Genomic DNA, 17,467 nt, shown 5'->3' on the forward strand with positions numbered 1-17,467 from the left:
TAAAATGAATCGTAACTGACTCAACAACACATAAGAAGACAAACCAACAACACATAAGAAGACGAACCACTCCCCCCCGCCCCCCAAACATATGTGACCAATAAACTCACCCCCAGGATGTTTTTTTAAGGAGTTGTGTATTATTCCACCAGCAATTTACCATGGGTGCACCTGAGGCACTGATCTGTGCTGTGTGAGTAAGTAAGTAAATGCGATTTATGGAGTAAAGAGAAAACAGTTTCTGTTTTCATTCAAAGCCCTGCCACTTTATTTAGGGTCGTCATGGCCATGGTACTTTTATGAATTTGAAAATTATTGTTTTCTGCATCAGTTGGGGTACTTTCTCAAATAAAACTAAGTTCTGTGATTTGTTGCATGACATGAACCCTAACCCAGTTGACAGATAAAATAACAAAGAAAGGATTTTCAGTGTTTTCACCTTCCTCTTGACTTTTCCAATTTTATTCCACCCTGTGTTGTCTTTTACTGTTGTACTTGCTTTTTAAATTGCATTTTCCTTTTATTGTGGAGCACTTTGAGCTGCAATCCTTGTATGGAAGGGCTATACAAATAAAGTTGTTTTTTATTATTATTGTTATTATAATTATAATAATAATGATAACAATAATAAATAGCCATGAAAGGTGCAGCCGCCAAAGGCGTACTCTCTGTAAACAAGGATGGGTTGTGGCACTCTGAGTCTGTGCCAAACTTTGTGAGAGAAATTGCTCAGGGGCAAGCCCAAGCTCAGGACCTGTGACTTCAAAGTACTTTAGAACGAAGACACACTGATTAAATAGCTAAACAGTGATTAAACCTGATCTGTTTTACGTAAGTATATTGTTTTAATTAAAATAAAAACAAGAGTGGATGAGCATATGCAAATTAAAACCTACAGAAGCTAAAAGAATGTGTGATATAGAGTGTCTTATATATGGGGTAAGATAACTGTCGAAGATGTGCACATACATTGACAACCATGAAAATCCGATTAAAAAAGTTACGACTTTTAAAATAATACAAATCCACAGTTATGAACACGAATCCTGTGCGTACTTTATATCACTACTAAAAACGCAATATAAAATTGTTCATAACTTTGACTCAACAACACAAAAGAAAACAAACACACACCCAGTGCCATTCCAAATTTATACTGAAGAAAATGAGTACTTTACACAGGTTTTTCTAAGGATAAGACCAGGCGAGTCAGGTCAACTGTACCAAAAGTGTGCTATTTGGAGACCATTGGACCCCATGCTATTCTTAGAATGCTTCAATGTACAGTCGTGAACTTGGGCTCTAATGAAAGGTCACACTTGGAGCTATCCTATCCCACATCCAGATTCACTCTCAGTATTATTGACAAAGACTATCTGAAGCATAAACACATTTTTGTGGACTCACAATAAAAATGAGTCCAAATAAGTGGTATGGTATAATAAACGACTAAATGTCTTTATGGATGTAAGGCTTAGTATGGACTAACTATTTGACTGGACTACATGTACTGGACCCTTGCAAATGTAACAGGACAATCTTCACCTGATGTCAGGTAGTGACGTGCCTTATCAGTTGTTTGACTGTCAAATTTGACAAAAAGGCACATGCTGAAAACTGGTTAACCATGTAAAGAAAAACTTCCTTTTTTCTAAAAAAAACTAACCAAAAAACTAGTTGCAATTAATAGACATAATGAAATTTCACAACATATGGTGATAGTATGGTTATTTTGTAATAGGGTAGCATTATTACGGCAATACCATCTTATATCTATAATAACCACTGAATAATAGCTTAGAAATGTTTGTGGGACATAAAGATCAATTGAGCCTTTATAATGTGTTAAGTATTAATTTGGATTTACAAATGGTTCATGGTATTACACTGATACTCATTTGTATTAGTATCAGTCTAAAAATACCTCCTTATGAATACACGGTTGTATTCACACACTCCCTTATGTCAAACATGCCTTAAGCCAGGTGGGAAAAAAGTAGACACATTTGTGGTATCCAATGGCAGGAAACAGCTCTTGTTTTGAACATCACTGTTAAATGTCTGTGGGGTTTCTTCTGGGGATTCCCAACCCCCTCCATTTAAGGGTGGGGTGGTAACAGTAAGTTTCTTGTTTCTAGTTCAATACTATAAGCTGACACAATGTAAATCCAGTAGCCATGGGAGCATGCAGACTACTACCGAGGCTGCTGTCATATGGATTTTTTATATCCAGTTTTATCAGCATGTTGTCCTTTTATGGATGGGACATGTCGCAAAGGCTGAGAGGTAAAATGTGTGTGTGTCTGTCTGGGTCCAGCTGTTGTATGTCAATGCCTGCAGGTACTTCAGTGACCTAGTGCAACCCCATGTCCCACCAGGATGAGTTCCAGTGATGTGTGTTGTTTTTTTCTACTGATATTACTTTGCATTTATGTATCTGTTTGGAGGAGGGGGAGATGTGGAGCTTGTGGAGTTTGGTGAGGTTAGGTCAGGGAAATGGGGACTGGACCATGGGGGTAAGTAGAAGACTGGAATGAGTGAATGACTAAATAAACAAACAGATAAAATGCATAGAGCAAATTAAATGAATATAATGAAGAATACATGGTACCACTGTTGCTGTTGTTGTAACTGCATTGTATTGGTGTCAATATTAAAAGTAATACCTGGGGATAGTAACAATTAAAAACCTTTAACTATAGTAATAATGATAATATATATATATATACATATATAGTATAATATATATTATTTTTATGATATATCTGAAATGACGCAGTGATGCAGTATAGTAATAATTTTGACAAAAATAATTAGAACTGAGGTAACGGTTATACTATTGTCATAATAATATATTAATTTGACAGACCACAATAACATTAGCTTGTGCATGAGCGTATGTGTGTTGGGATTTACTTTTGTGTCCTTAAATGAATCTCCAGTCTGCCCTTTGGCTTATGTCCCCACTTAAGACATCGGTGCTGTCGAGTAGATTGGACAAGATCTCTCCTGGACTGTTAGCAATACTGTAATTTATAGTAAACAACATTCGTTAGTTGGAGCCAGACCCATTGGAGCGAGAACTCTATTTTCCAGTCTACTTGAGTTTACCTACCATAGACCATGGACCATTATTATACAAAAAACAGGTAAGGAAATTAAAATATGGGATTGACTTCCATCCGAATATTGTATAACGCCAAATCACAACATGCATTATCTCACTTCTCATCTACTTCACATAGTAAGGCATATATTTTAGAGAAAGCCCAACAGAACACAGACTTGAAATGTGCAGCTCCCAAAACACATAATGGCCCCCTTTACACCTGGCATTAAAATGCCTTTTCTGTGACAGGATTGCAATTGGATAGCACCTGACCACATCTAAGTACAGGTGTGATAAATTACACCCAAGGCCAGATTGTTATCTGATCTGCCAAGGCACTTCAGGAGGTGGTCGGAGATGCGTCTCCGCTCCACCTACAACTATGTGAGCAGAAATACGTTGGTGACTCCATGTACAGCTATCTTGAAAGCAGCTACAAAACTTGACAGTTTTCGAGTTGTTGAAGGTGACTTCTTCCCTTGTCTCAAAAAGCAAAGAGGTGTCCACACAGGCGCGCATGGTTTAACAACAAAATCACAACAAACATATGATATTAGAAATATTAGAAACAGAAACACCACATGATAACACCAGGTCAAGTGTATGTACTTGATCATGTGTGCCACACATTGATCTAAATTAAAGGAATGGATGTGTCAAGACTGGCTCAGATGACTTGACAAAACAACAGCTACAAGAGAGATGCTGGCAAATTAACATTTATTTATAATCAACATAACAAGCTAATCCAAACATAACCTATATCTGTAATCAGGTGAATCAGTTGTAAATGCAGGTGTATGGATGTGTGTGAGTGTTGGATGTGAAACTAAGAACAAAACAATGTGAGCTGCAGGACGCCAGGCTGGAAATGGTGAGAGAGAGAGCACGGCTGGACTGTAGGGCTTTAAAGGCACAGCCCCGCCTCCTTGGTAACTGCACGCACCTGTGATGCATAGGCTTGATTGCCTGCCTGCCTGTGTGAAACAAAGAGAAAGGGAGAGAGACACACCTACACAACCCCGGCCACTCGGGGTCGTCACACCCCCCCCTTTAAGACGGGAACTCAAAAGAGTGACCGTCCCAACAAAAACCACCACCAAATATTTTCAATAATAATAACCAAATAATGAAAAATAATTACCCCCTTTTTTCTGCAGATCCCAACCCAAACTCACCCACTTGTCCCAGTACTCCGCAACCTGGTACCGGGAAGCCTATTTAAGAGACTGAAACATTGGCTGAGCAGGAGAGAAAATGCAGGGAAAAGTTAAGGGTCACAACAAAAAAAACAACATGATCAATTGATCCCCTGACAAGGTTTTACTACTTCAAGGCAGAGGTGCCCGAGACAAGGCATCTGCTAGGACATTGTCTTGCCCTTTAATGTGACGAATGTCAAGATCATAACCCTGAAGAAATAACGACCATCTGACGAGTCTCTGGTTTGGGGATCTAAAGGAACCCAAAAATGTCAGAGGGTTGTGGTCTGTATAAACCACCAGGGGTGCCGTTCCACCAACATATACCTCGAAATGTTCCAGGGCTAAGATGAGTGCTAAGGTTTCCTTCTCAATCACAGAATAGTTTGCCTGATGTTGATTAAACTTTCTGGAAAAGAAGCAAACTGGCCTTAACAACCCCTCATCACCCCCCTGGAGTAGGACGGCACCCGCCCCAACCTGGCTGGCATCTACCTGCAGCACAAATGGTCTGTCGAACTCAGGAGCTGCCAACACAGGAGAAGAACAGAGCAAAGACTTGACATTTTCAAAGGCCTGCTGACAATCAGTAGACCACACAAACTTAACTTTAAACTTTAATAGTTCAGTTAACGGAAACACGACTGTGGAGAAGTTTTTACAGAAACTCCTGTAATAGCCAACCAAACCCAGGAAACGTTGGAGCTCCTTTTTAGTGGTAGGTTGTGGAAATTCAGACACTGCCTATACTTTTGCCTGCACAGGAACCACATTACCCTGCCCAACCACACGGCCCAGATAAGTTACAGTCGCCCGACCAAACTCACACTTTGCCAGGTTAACTGTTAACTGTGCTTCAGCCAACCTCTCAAACAATGCTTTTATTCTCTGTAAATGAGAATGCCACGTGTCACTGTACAGAACCAAGTCATCCAAATACACTGAACAGCCCTCTAAACCATCTACAACCCGGTTCATAAGCCGCTGAAAAGTGGCCGGAGCATTCTTTAAACCAAAAGGCATAACTGTATAGGAGTAGAGGCCTGATGGGGTCACAAAAGCCGCAATCTCTTTTGCACGTTCTGACAGAGGGACCTGCCAATAACCCTTAAGGAGATAAAATTTGGACACAAACTTGGCTGAACCCACCCTGTCTATGCAGTCGTCCATGCGTGGTAACGGGAATGAATCAGATTTGGTGACAGCATTAACCTTTCTCATATCTGTGCAAAACCGCAGAGTGTTATCTGGTTTTGGCACCAACACACAAGGAGACGCCCAGCTGGAGGAGGACGGTACTGCAATGTCATTTGCCAACATATAATCAATCTCAGCATTCAAATGTTTAAGCTTGACAGGACTTGTGCGGTAAAATCGCTGTCTAATCGGCTGAGCTTCACCCACATCAATATCGTGCTCAATCCAGGTGGTACGGGATGGCACGTCACTAAAAAGCTGTGGAAATTTTCCGATCAGTCCCACCAATTGGACACGCTGTGACTCAGGCAGATGAGCTAATGAAGAGTCCAGGTTGCACAAAGAATCAGAGTTTTTCAATCTGCCACTCACCAAACTGTCATCAGGCTCAGGAACACTGTCTAGTGTTTCGGTTACGCTCCAAGTGTCCACAGCCAGCACTGGACCCACGTCACCCTTTATGGTACTGTCACCTTTCAAACGCTGATAATACGGCTTTAGGAGGTTAACATGGTACAGATGAGAAGACTTTCTTCGACCTGGTGTAGCTATAAGATAATTCAAATCAGAGACTTTTTCTATTACAGTATAAGGGCCAGAAAATTTAGCTTGGAAAGGTGAAATAACCACCGGCGTCAAAGCCAGGACCTGATCCCCAGGACTAAACTCATGGCGCTCTGTACCCCGATCATAATGAGCTTTCATTTTGGTCTGAGACTGCCCCAGTTTCTCTTTAGCCAACATCCCTGCCACAAATAACTTGTGTCGAAACCCATTTACAAAGTCGATCAAATTTCGTGGAGCTTCAGTGGGAACCAACCCAATTTTCAGCGCCGTCAGCGGTCCGCGCACAGAGTGCCCAAATACCAAGTCATTCGGGCTAAAGCCCGTACTCTCATGTACTGCTTCTCTTGCCGCTAACATTAACCATGGGAGACCTTCCTCCCAGTCCCGATCTAACTCCGTGCAAAATGCACGCAGCAATGATTTAAGCGTCTGATGGAACCTCTCTAACGCGCCTTGGCTTTGCGCATGATATGCAGTGGACCGATTATGGCGAACCCCCAGTGTTTTCAACACCTGAGCAAACATGTGTGAGCAAAAATTAGACCCTCGGTCACTTTGTATGACTTTTGGTATCCCAAACACTGAGATGAACTGAGAAAGTGCTTTAACAACAGATTTAGTGGTGATGGATCTAAGTGGATAAGCAGCAGGGTAACGAGTGCTTTGACACATTACCGTTAACAAATACTTGCAACCTGACTTAGCACTAGGCAATGGACCAACACAGTCTATAATCAGATGCTCAAAGGGCTCACTTACCGCAGGAATAGGCTGCAAAGGTGCGGGTTTTATGCTCTGGTTCGGTTTGCCGGTCAGCTGACACACATGACATGTCTTCACATACGCAGCCACATCCTTCTTGGCACGCGGCCAAAAAAAATGTTTGAGGACATACGAGTAAGTTTTACGCACCCCAAAGTGACCACTTTCATCATGTGCTGTTTTTAAAACTAGCGACCGAAAATCTTGCGGCACCACAACCTGAAACACAGGCTCACCCACAACGTCTCCATCACAAGGTAGCCATTTACGGAGTAAGAGACCATCCTGAACAAAATAGGCTTGAGCTACCTCTTCCATCTGACCACTCAGCAAAACTTGATCCCACAACGTGGACAGCGAAGTGTCAGATTTTTGTGCTTTAACCCACTCATCTTTTGACACAAGTGAGGGCAAATCAAACGGCACCGGTTGTCCAGATACCTTCACCTCTCCAGCAGAGGACACAGACTCACGGCTACTCTGAGCGCGCGTCACGGCACAAACAGGAAAAACCTGCAGCGTTGACCTGTCAGATTCCACCTCTAACGGTTTGGACACAACCACAGGTGACGGAGGACCACTAGGCCAGACTCGGCCGCCACAGACGTCATTCCCCAGAATCATTGAGACACCTGGCAAAGGTAACGCTGGACGTACACCCACAGAAAACACACCTTTAACAAGGTCACAGTCCAACTCCACATCATGTCGCGGCACTGGTACGAAGCCTAGCTCCATACCACGCATCACAATGAAATCACCCGATTGTGTATCATTGGAAAATGGAAGCACCGACTGCACAATGAATGAGTGTCTAGCTCCTGTGTCACGCAAAACTTTAATATTAACGCACTCGTCACTGCCTACCAAGGACACTCGTGCGGCAATAATAAAAGGTTCAAACCCAGACCTGTCACTGTCATCCACAATTACGGCCTTGTTTCGTCCGCTTGTGCACAACATGGCCGGACCTGGGGTAAACGCATTTTTATTTTTTAACAAAGGGCATCGATCTTTCCAATGACCCTCTCCACGGCAAAAATGACACACGTTGGAACGTTCAGGGCGCACAAAAGCTGGCGTTCTCCCAGCCGGCGTAGGTTTAGAAAATCTGCCGTGTGTAACGCCACCATCACTGCCTTTGAACCCCGCTCCTGCACGCATCTCAGTAAAACTACTCCTGTGTGTTAAAACAAAATCATCTGCCAACTCGGCCGCTCTAACTGCTGTAGCTGGATCCCTCTCATTCAAATAGGCAGTTACGGGCTGAGGAGCAACATTTTTAAACTGTTCCATTACAATCAGTTCAGACAGACGCTCAAATGTGGTAACTTTTTGTGCTGCACACCAGCGGTGAAAGTGAGTAATTAAGTCACGCACAAATTCAACGTTTGTCTGCTTATCCCCTTTAACCCAGTATCTAAACCGTTGGCGATACGCTTCTGGAACCAATTCATATGCTTTAAGGACAGTTGATTTTACAGATGCATATGTTAAACTGTCCTGTGCGCACACAGCCGAATATGCCTCCTGTGCTTTGCCCGTGAGGACACACTGCAACAGGAGAATTTTATCCGCATCTGCCCACTGTTTTGCCTCGGCTACGCGCTCAAACAAAATGAAAAAAGTGTCCGGATCCCGCTCATTAAATTTTGGTACAAGGCGCAGACTCGCTGTCAGGTCTCTGGCCTCACGGTCGGCTGCAAACCCTGACGCACCAACAGACGTTCTATTGCGGTCAGAAACCCTCAGTTTAGTCCGCTCGACTTCTAATTGCAACTCCAACAGCTCCCTTTGCTGCTCAAACGAGAGCACACCAGTCCCCCTCACCAACACCGGCTTCATCGAGGCCGCTGCCTCAGCAGGTTCTTTCTGCAACACACCTCTCTCAAACAAAGATAACAAAACAAACATTTTAAGCTCATCTTTAAGCAATCCCTCTTGTAACACTATATCATAGTACTCAGCAATTTCAACCAATTGATCCTTTTTACAGGAGTCCAGAAACACTGCACTGGGCGCTTCATAAAAAGCTGATAAACTGTCCATATTCACCCTCAGAGTCAGATCCTTACTGATAGACACAATTGAGCACACAAAAGCCACCCGGTTAATTCCCCTAACTGCCTAACCCAGATCTTACTAACCTTACCCTAGTCTTCATGCGGTTCTGCAGCGGGCTGATTAAGCACAAAACCTGCGGGACCACATGACCCCACGGAGTGCCCCCGAGAAGGTTGCCAAGGCAACCAACACTAGCCGCTCCCCACAACACTACAAAAAAAACAAACTGACACAATCCCAAAGGAGAAAGTGTCCTTAAGCCTAACGGGAACCACCGGACATGTGCATCGACTCAGTAACTTACCGACCTCTGACTGGTAAAAAACTCTCCCTGACCTGCAAACAAATCAAACAAATTTACAATGGACGAGCCCCCATTTGTCAAGACTGGCTCAGATGACTTGACAAAACAACAGCTACAAGAGAGATGCTGGCAAATTAACATTTATTTATAATCAACATAACAAGCTAATCCAAACATAACCTATATCTGTAATCAGGTGAATCAGTTGTAAATGCAGGTGTATGGATGTGTGTGAGTGTTGGATGTGAAACTAAGAACAAAACAATGTGAGCTGCAGGACGCCAGGCTGGAAATGGTGAGAGAGAGAGCACGGCTGGACTGTAGGGCTTTAAAGGCACAGCCCCGCCTCCTTGGTAACTGCACGCACCTGTGATGCATAGGCTTGATTGCCTGCCTGCCTGTGTGAAACAAAGAGAAAGGGAGAGAGACACACCTACACAACCCCGGCCACTCGGGGTCGAGCTAAGAAATCTTTAGCCAACGGCTTTTCAAGACAACACATGTGAATGTTAAAATCCCTGAGAATTAGGAACTCATGATTGCTCATGATTTCAGACAAGAGGACAGAAAACTCATCCAAGAATTCCCTATTATACTTAGGTGGCCGTTAAATCACAGCTCAGTGCACCAGCTGCGAGCAACCAAGCTAAAACAGTGTCAGTTCAAAGCTGGAGGAGCCAGCCAATAAAAGTTGTCCATAAAAACAGTCACTAATCTCCTCCCCCACCTGACACCTTGGGGCATTAAAATATATACAGTTGTTTGGTAAAAATTCAGAGAAAGCACTGGACTCACCAACAGTCAACCAAGATTCAGTCATGCAGAGGAAATCCAATCCATGGAATGTAAAGAAATCGTTCAGGATTTTATTTGCTACAGATCTAGCATTGAGCAGCCACATTCTGATGGGAATGGAACAGGAGTATCAGTCGCTCTGGAGGTCTAGGCCAGCAGCCAGAAGTTTTGGATGCCTACACCGTGATCACTGCAGAGGCAGGGGAAAACAGCAACAGGGTGGGCGATATTTGGCAACATGAAATTAGGGTTCCACCATGCTATTGTTGCAAGTTTAAGTGTAGGTCAAACTAATGACCTTTTAATCCTGTAGAAGCTGTTTTTTTATTTCTATTTGACAACTGCCTGAGTGTTCCAGTATTTTCTGGATGTGTTCCCATTAAGCGATTGCCAAACATTGATGCTGTGTGGTCATTACAGCATTGCTAAAAACACATCTAACATATGCACAGTTTCTCTAATTACTTTTGGTTTATTGTGAATTGTATTTGAGATGCAGTACAATGGTTCATATTTGTGATACTAAAGAGAGATGTTGTTTGATCTTTGACTTTGTCCTCCCACATATAGCACATATATTCTTGTTTTTCTCATCACAGAAAAGAGGATACATCAGGAGAACGAGGACAGGATGAAGTTGATAAATGAAATGTGTCATCTTGAGAAAAAAACATTTTTAGAACAAAGTTATCACAACCTGCTTGTGGATGACACTCATGGTCTCATCTACTGTTATATTCCCAAGGTGATCCACACATGAAGACACAGAACACACTTCATGACATTACAACAACATGTTTGGTTGAGTCTCCTTTGACAACAGGAAAAAAGCATTTTAGGCATAAACAGTAATTAATTGATTATACCTTTGAACCCATCATGAATCTTAACATGGAAATATGACAACATTCTAATATGTATTATCTGCAATGATATTTTAACTTCTTTAACTAATTTAAGTCTTTAACTCGAAGATTATTCTTTATCAGCTTCTTAACATATAGTACAATAGATATTTCTTAATTTCTAATCAGATGAAGAGTCATGCACCAGCCCTAAGAAACTGGCCACACAGATGCGGCTGCATTAGTCAGGGCTTTGCGAGCATGAATTTGTCTGTATATTACACAGAATCTCACATATCAAAGTCATGTTACAGGTGGTTACAGCAGGGTCTCCCCCACTGCTCACAGAAACAGCCGCCTGCCCTTCAGCAGCCCGACACAGAGCTCCATTTTCACAGCGTGAATTAATGTTAACTGCTGGTTATTATGTAGGCTGGTCTCTAAGTAAGATAAAGCATAACCTTACACCTTAAATACATATTTTTAAGTGCTGAATATGTGGCTGTAGATTATTTGAGATAATTGTTATTATATATACATATATATGTATATATATATATATATAAATTTTTATAATCATTCAAAGATTCTAATACATTTCACCATTTGGCATGCAATATCTATTTTAAGTCTGTGAACCACTGTGTAAAAGGCTATTGCATTAGAATGATGTACAAAAAATGATCCACACACCCAGAGACTGCACTGCAAGTCCACACCGATTTCAAAGCCACCAGGTCAGGGTGGGAGATTTGACCATGCACTATGCCAAAGTCCATACTGATAAATGCCACACCCACATTTGATAAATAAGGGCCATTAATGCATTGCTGTATATAGTATATAGTATATAGTATAGTTTCATGGTTACAACATGTCTGTTGACTCTTGCTCTTACAGGTGGCATGTACCAATTTGAAGAGAATCATGATTGTACTGAAAAAAGGTGAGCCATATGGTAACCCCAATAATATAACTGGAGATATCCATGACAGGCTTCTGCGTCTAGAGCACTTGCCAACAAAGGAGATCAAGGTAAGTCCATATAATGACCTTGTAAGTGTCATTGTTAACTGTTAACTGTATCAAACAACCTTGGATAGGGGAGATGTTTCACTCTTTTCAGTGCGGCTATCCTAATACACAAAAATGTTCGAATTATCAAACTACAGTGAGGACCCTAATGGTCGATTTGTAATTATTTATGTGGCATGCCTGTGGTTATGGCCTGTGTTTATGCACCTACGTGTGATGACAATAATTTCTTTACAAGCTTTTTTTCGTTTCTTCCTTAAGTTGATGACCACTATTTAATTATTGGCGGTGATTTTAATGTAGTTCAAAACCCCTCCCTGGACAGGTCTTCTTCTAATACTCAGGTGCTGTTCAAGTCAGCTAAAGTACTTGATGCATACGAAATCAGTTTAGGTTTATTTGACCCATGGAGGGCTAAATCCCTCATTCATATTCTCAGATAGATTTTTTCCTATTGGACAATTATTTTTTACAGGAGGTTCGTTCATGCGAATACCATAGTATTGTTATTTTAGATCATGGCCCCGTATCTGTTGATATTGTCTTTCCTAGTCGTGTCCTTCCCCCTCCAGACAATGGAGACTTAATTTCTCTCTGTTAGCCCAGACTGCTGTTAAAGAATTTCTTCACGCACAAGATCTCCTTGTTCTTTGATACCAATGATTCTGTGGAGATCCCTAGACACACTCTATGGGAAGCTTTTAAGGCAATGCATGGGCAAATTATTTCGTATTTTTCATCCCTAAGGAAGACGGAGAACTAAGAGTTGGAGGAAATTGCTAAAGAGGTTTCTAGAGTTGACAATTTGTACGCTTCAGCCCCTACCCCTGCTCTTTATAAAGAACGACTTCAGCTTCAGTCCAAATTTGACTTATTATCTACGAGTAAAACACAGAAGCAGACTTTTTTTTTGAGACTGTGGATAAAGCGGGCAGGCTATTAGCACATCAGGCGCATGCAGCTTCTTTATCCAGATTGATTCCTAAGATCAAATCTGTGTCTGAGATTAATAAGATGTTTTGTTCTTTTTACTCTGACCTCTATTCCTCCCAATGTCCCTCGGATGTTTGGGACGGCGATAACCCTTTGGATAGGATTGTTTTCCCTAATATAGACAAGGATTTGTGTAAGAAGCTGGGCAATCCAATCTCTATCAAGGAAGTGCAGGAGGCAATTGTGACGCTTCAGAACGGTAACTCCAGGCCCTGATGGGTTCACTGTTGAGTTTTTCTGCCACCATTGCACCAGCCCTTCAGAAAATGTACGAGTCCTTCATTGATTTGATTTCTCTCCTGCTTAAGAGCGATAAAGACCCACTTCTTTGCGGCAGCTATAGGCCCATTTCCCTCTTGAATGTTGACCTTAAAATCCTGTCAAAAATCTTGGCCCAACGCCTACAACCGGGTCTTATCAAGCATAATATCAATTAATCAAACAGGATTTATGCTTGAAAGGCACTCCTTTCATAATACAAGGAGTCTTTTAAATATCATTAGCTACCCTGGTTCGGACACTCCTGAGGTGATAGGCTCACTAGATTCTAAGAAAGTGGAGCTTTCTTTTTTTATTTTGCAGAAATTTGGTTTCAATTCTGAATTTATATCTTGGATTAAGTTGCTTTATGCCAGCCCAGTTGCTTAAGTCCACACAAACAAACTCCAATCTGCCCCATTTCCCCTTTATCGAGGAACCAGACAGGGCTGCCCTCTTTCCCCCCTTTTATTTGAACCTCTAGCTATCTGGCTGCGTCAGGAGGGTGGGTTTGAGGGCATCATCCGAGCTGGGAAGATTCACAAATTATCACTTTACACCGACGATCTCCTTTTGTATATGTCCAAACTGGCTGACTCTCCACATGGTTCTCAGTATTTTTGATAAATTTGGATCCTATTCAGGTTATAAACTTGAAATTTATAAACCCCTGAACCCTCTGGCTAAAAGTATACCCCAACCTTTTTTCCCCTTTAAGTATGCTATGGATTATTTAAATATTTGGGGGTGTTTATTACTAATCAATCAGCTTTTCTCTAAAAAACATTCTCCTCTCTTTGAGAAGTGTAAACTGGACTTTGACAGATGGTCTAGTCTCCCATTATCCCTAGTAGGTCGAGTTAATTTGGTTAAAATTGTTGTTTTGCCCAAGTTTCCACACCTCTTTTCACATATCCCCATCCTTATTAAGAAGTCTTCTTACACTATTGGTCCTGTAATATTCATAAACCTTTATACTGGTTTAACAACTCAACAGATGATATGATGCGCCCAGTATGGGTAGATATGGAACTTTCATCCTCAAAACTCTCTCTTGACTCCTTGCTCTCTCTCAACTCCCTCTGACTGCCTCCAACTTTACCTCAAACCCTGTTAGAAATTGGATTCAAATTAGAAAAGACCTGGGCCTTCATAGGGCCTCAGACCTCTCCCCCCATTGTAAACAATCACCTATTTTTGCCCTCATGTACGGATTTAACCTTTCAGACTTGGTTCAACAAAGGGTTCCCTAAATTTAAGGACCTTTATGACCAAGACACTTTTATGTCCTTTTCTGAGCTCTCAAAGAAATTTGACATACCAAATTCCCACCTATTTCGTTTCTTTTAAATAAGACATTTTATTCGGAACCAGAACCCCGCATTCCCTTGTCGTCCCCTGGAAACGCTAGTGGACTCCTTATTGTCTCTTGATCCTGAACATAGGCGGTTACTTCTAGCATCTACAGCCTTATCTGGTCTGGTCCCAGGAATTCCTGGGAGCAAGAGCTGGGATTCACACTTCCTGATGATTATTGGCAACAGGTTTTACGATTGGTTGACTCCTCTTCGATTTGTGCAAGACACGGCCTCCTACAGCGTAAAGTTGTGCACAAAGTTCACGACACAAATTTGAGGTTATCTCGGATTTACCCCAATGTGAATGTCTCATGTAATAGGTGCAAACAATCTCCAGCAGACCATTCTCATATGTTCTGGTTCTGTCCTAGGCTTTCAACACTCTAGTGCGAAATCTTCAAAACTCTTAGCATGGCATATAATACTATTATCACTCCTGAGCCTCTCCTGGCCTTGTTTGGTGCCCCTTTGCAGCCTATTACCTCTTAAGTTAGCTTTACCACCCTGTTGGCCAGGCAACTCATACTCCTCACCTGGAAACACCCTCATCCTCCATCTCACAGTTGATGGGTAAAAGAGCTGCTACTGTCCATTAGGCTTGAAAGGCTTAGGCTTTCTTTCAATGGATCTTTAAGTTCATTTGAGAGGACCTGGAGACCGCTTTTAAACCATATTGAATCTTTGATGACTGAGCCCCCCCCCCCTTTATTTATTGTAAATGTATTTTATTATTTATGACTTTTTTCCCCTTCTTTCCATGTGTGTATTTGTTGTATGTAAGTATCATTTGACATGATACTATTGGATGTTCAATATTGAACAGAGTATTGCTCTCTTTGAGTGGGTTGGGAATGTGGGAGGGGTAAAAATGTGAGAACATTTGAGGAATGGAAATCTTTTGTCACATTGCTCTGCTCTGTTGTTTTGTAATTGCTTCCAATAAAGAAAGTCTATATATACTGTATATATGTTTAAAAAAAGAAATAGCATTCAAGTGACAAAGAATTAATCTATTTTACAGGTGAAGCTGAAGCACTACACCAAGTTCATGTTTAGCCGGGACCCATTTATCCGTCTCATCTCTGCCTACCGAAACAAATTTGAGGAATTAAATGAGCCCTTCTACAAGGACTATGGCCGAGACATTCTGCGTCTCTATGGCAAACATCTTAATCCACCAAAGACAATGAAGGAGGCACTTGCATCAGGCATACGCATTTCATTTTACAACTTTATTCAATACCTGCTGGACCCACGGACTGAGCAGAGAAATCCCTTTGAACCCCACTGGAGGCAGATGCACCGATTGTGCCACCCCTGCCTCATACAGTAAGGCAATGTTTGTATGGAGCCGGACCACTGACATTAAGTTTTGGCATTGAAAGTAAAATATGGCATTGTAGAAAAAGTTGTATTTTGACACTTCAACGTCGTTAATAGGGGGAGCGTAACAATAGATAGCAACAGACAGCAGAGGCCGCTCTACTCCCAGTTCCGTTTTGAGCCTTAAAACGTGTTCATGTGTTCCTAGCCCCTCCCCTCCATGCCAAAAACCCTACAGGGTAGGTTGAAACTGAAAAAAGAAATAGCTGGAAACTGAAAACCAGTAACATTGATAAAAAACTGACATTGTAAAAACACTGCCACTGAAAAAAGATGGACGTGAAGAAGAAATCTGAAGACTGACTGTATTTGTCAATTTTTCAATTGAACATTTTTCAGTGCCAATACTTGTTTTTGAGTATACAAAAGTTTTTTCTACAATGCCAAATTTAATTTTCAATGCCAAAACTTAATGTCAGTGTTCTGGCTCAGAGACTCATAGACACGCACACACAAAAAAACTGTCAATGTTCACAAAAATGTGAATGGATGTTAAACATTATTGACTGCCAATTACTTAAATGTAATTTTTACCATAGGTTGACACTGGTTTGTTGTATTTCTCAGGTACGATTTAATTGGACATCAGGAGACTATGCAAGAGGACACTGAACATCTGCTCAAGATCTTAAAGCTGCAGGATGACATTAAGGTTCCCTCTGCATATGTCAATGTGACTACCAACGATTCTGTGATGAAATGGTTCAAAACAGTGCCTCTAGAGGACAGGAGGAAACTGTATAAGATCTATGAGAAAGACTTTAAGCTCTTTGGCTACAGGAAGCCAGATGAACTGCTAAAAGGTTGAGATGTATCATCAGATGGTGCTAGGGCTGAACAATTTTGAATAAATATCTAATTGCAATTCTTTTGACAGGAATTGCAATTTCAATATGATTTGTGTTATCAGAGGAAACATATTTAACATGATTACTACGCTTTTCCACTACCCAGCTCCAGCACAGCTCATTACATTCCATGTCATTTAGCAGACGCTTTTATCCAAAGCGACTTACAAGGGAATTGAGTACAGCCTGCCAGGGGTGGAGTTGAACTTGTGACCATGACGTCTCTGCAAACAGGGGTACCGGTCTTAAATTATTACGACAAATATTTGTTGTATATACACACAACTATACAGGGTGTCATCAAACATTTATTACTGTGGGACTCATAATAATGTGGGCAATATAAGCGGACACCCCCCCATTCTTAGTTCTTCTTAAGTGTGTACTATATTCTAATTTCTTTGTTGTCATTATTTTTATTTATTTGTTTATGGACATTTGTGCACAAGACAAGCTAATATTTTCAGTAGGTTAAAATGTGGATATAATGAGTGAAACGCTCACAGGCACTCTAAGGCAGCTAAAGGGTCCTTTAAGTGAAGTGCAACGTAGTGAAATTGTTGTCTTTTTGATGTATTTGGACACACCCATATTTGATCCTCTTTGAAACTGTTCCTTTAGATGAGGGTGGCATTCTTGATTAACAGCTGCTTACATTGACTTTTTTAAATTTGTTAAGAGTATATAACCTTTTGCAGTTGGCACTGTTTGAAAGAAATCAAGTCTTTGCCTGTCCAAATATGTTAA

General features: G+C 41.4%; 2 protein-coding genes across 3 annotated transcripts in view; both read left to right on the forward strand.

Annotated features, from left to right (window-relative positions):
- Positions 1 to 17,467, forward strand: part of LOC131456553 (carbohydrate sulfotransferase 12-like) — a 51,450-nt gene that overhangs the window by 21,030 nt on the left and 12,953 nt on the right. The window lies entirely within an intron of this gene.
- On the forward strand, positions 1,999 to 17,240 carry LOC131456554 (carbohydrate sulfotransferase 12-like). The gene is made up of 5 exons (XM_058624979.1): positions 1,999 to 2,286; positions 10,600 to 10,745; positions 11,746 to 11,880; positions 15,511 to 15,818; positions 16,440 to 17,240. Exons 1-5 carry the CDS (start codon positions 2,178 to 2,180, stop codon positions 16,678 to 16,680), a joined length of 939 nt encoding a protein of 312 aa, XP_058480962.1. The 5' UTR covers positions 1,999 to 2,177; the 3' UTR covers positions 16,681 to 17,240.

This window comes from Solea solea, chromosome 3 (assembly GCF_958295425.1).
Source record: "Solea solea chromosome 3, fSolSol10.1, whole genome shotgun sequence".
Classification (NCBI taxonomy): Eukaryota; Metazoa; Chordata; class Actinopteri; order Pleuronectiformes; family Soleidae; genus Solea; species Solea solea.

Bases quoted from the DNA above. Each gene is read 5' to 3' on its own strand.
- LOC131456554 (XM_058624979.1), top strand. From the start codon at position 2,178: ATGGGAGCATGCAGACTACTACCGAGGCTGCTGTCATATGGATTTTTT. The intron at 11,881-15,510 runs GTAAGTCCATAT...TCTATTTTACAG, and splicing joins TGCCAACAAAGGAGATCAAG to GTGAAGCTGAAGCACTACAC. The intron at 15,819-16,439 runs GTAAGGCAATGT...TGTATTTCTCAG, and splicing joins TGCCACCCCTGCCTCATACA to GTACGATTTAATTGGACATC.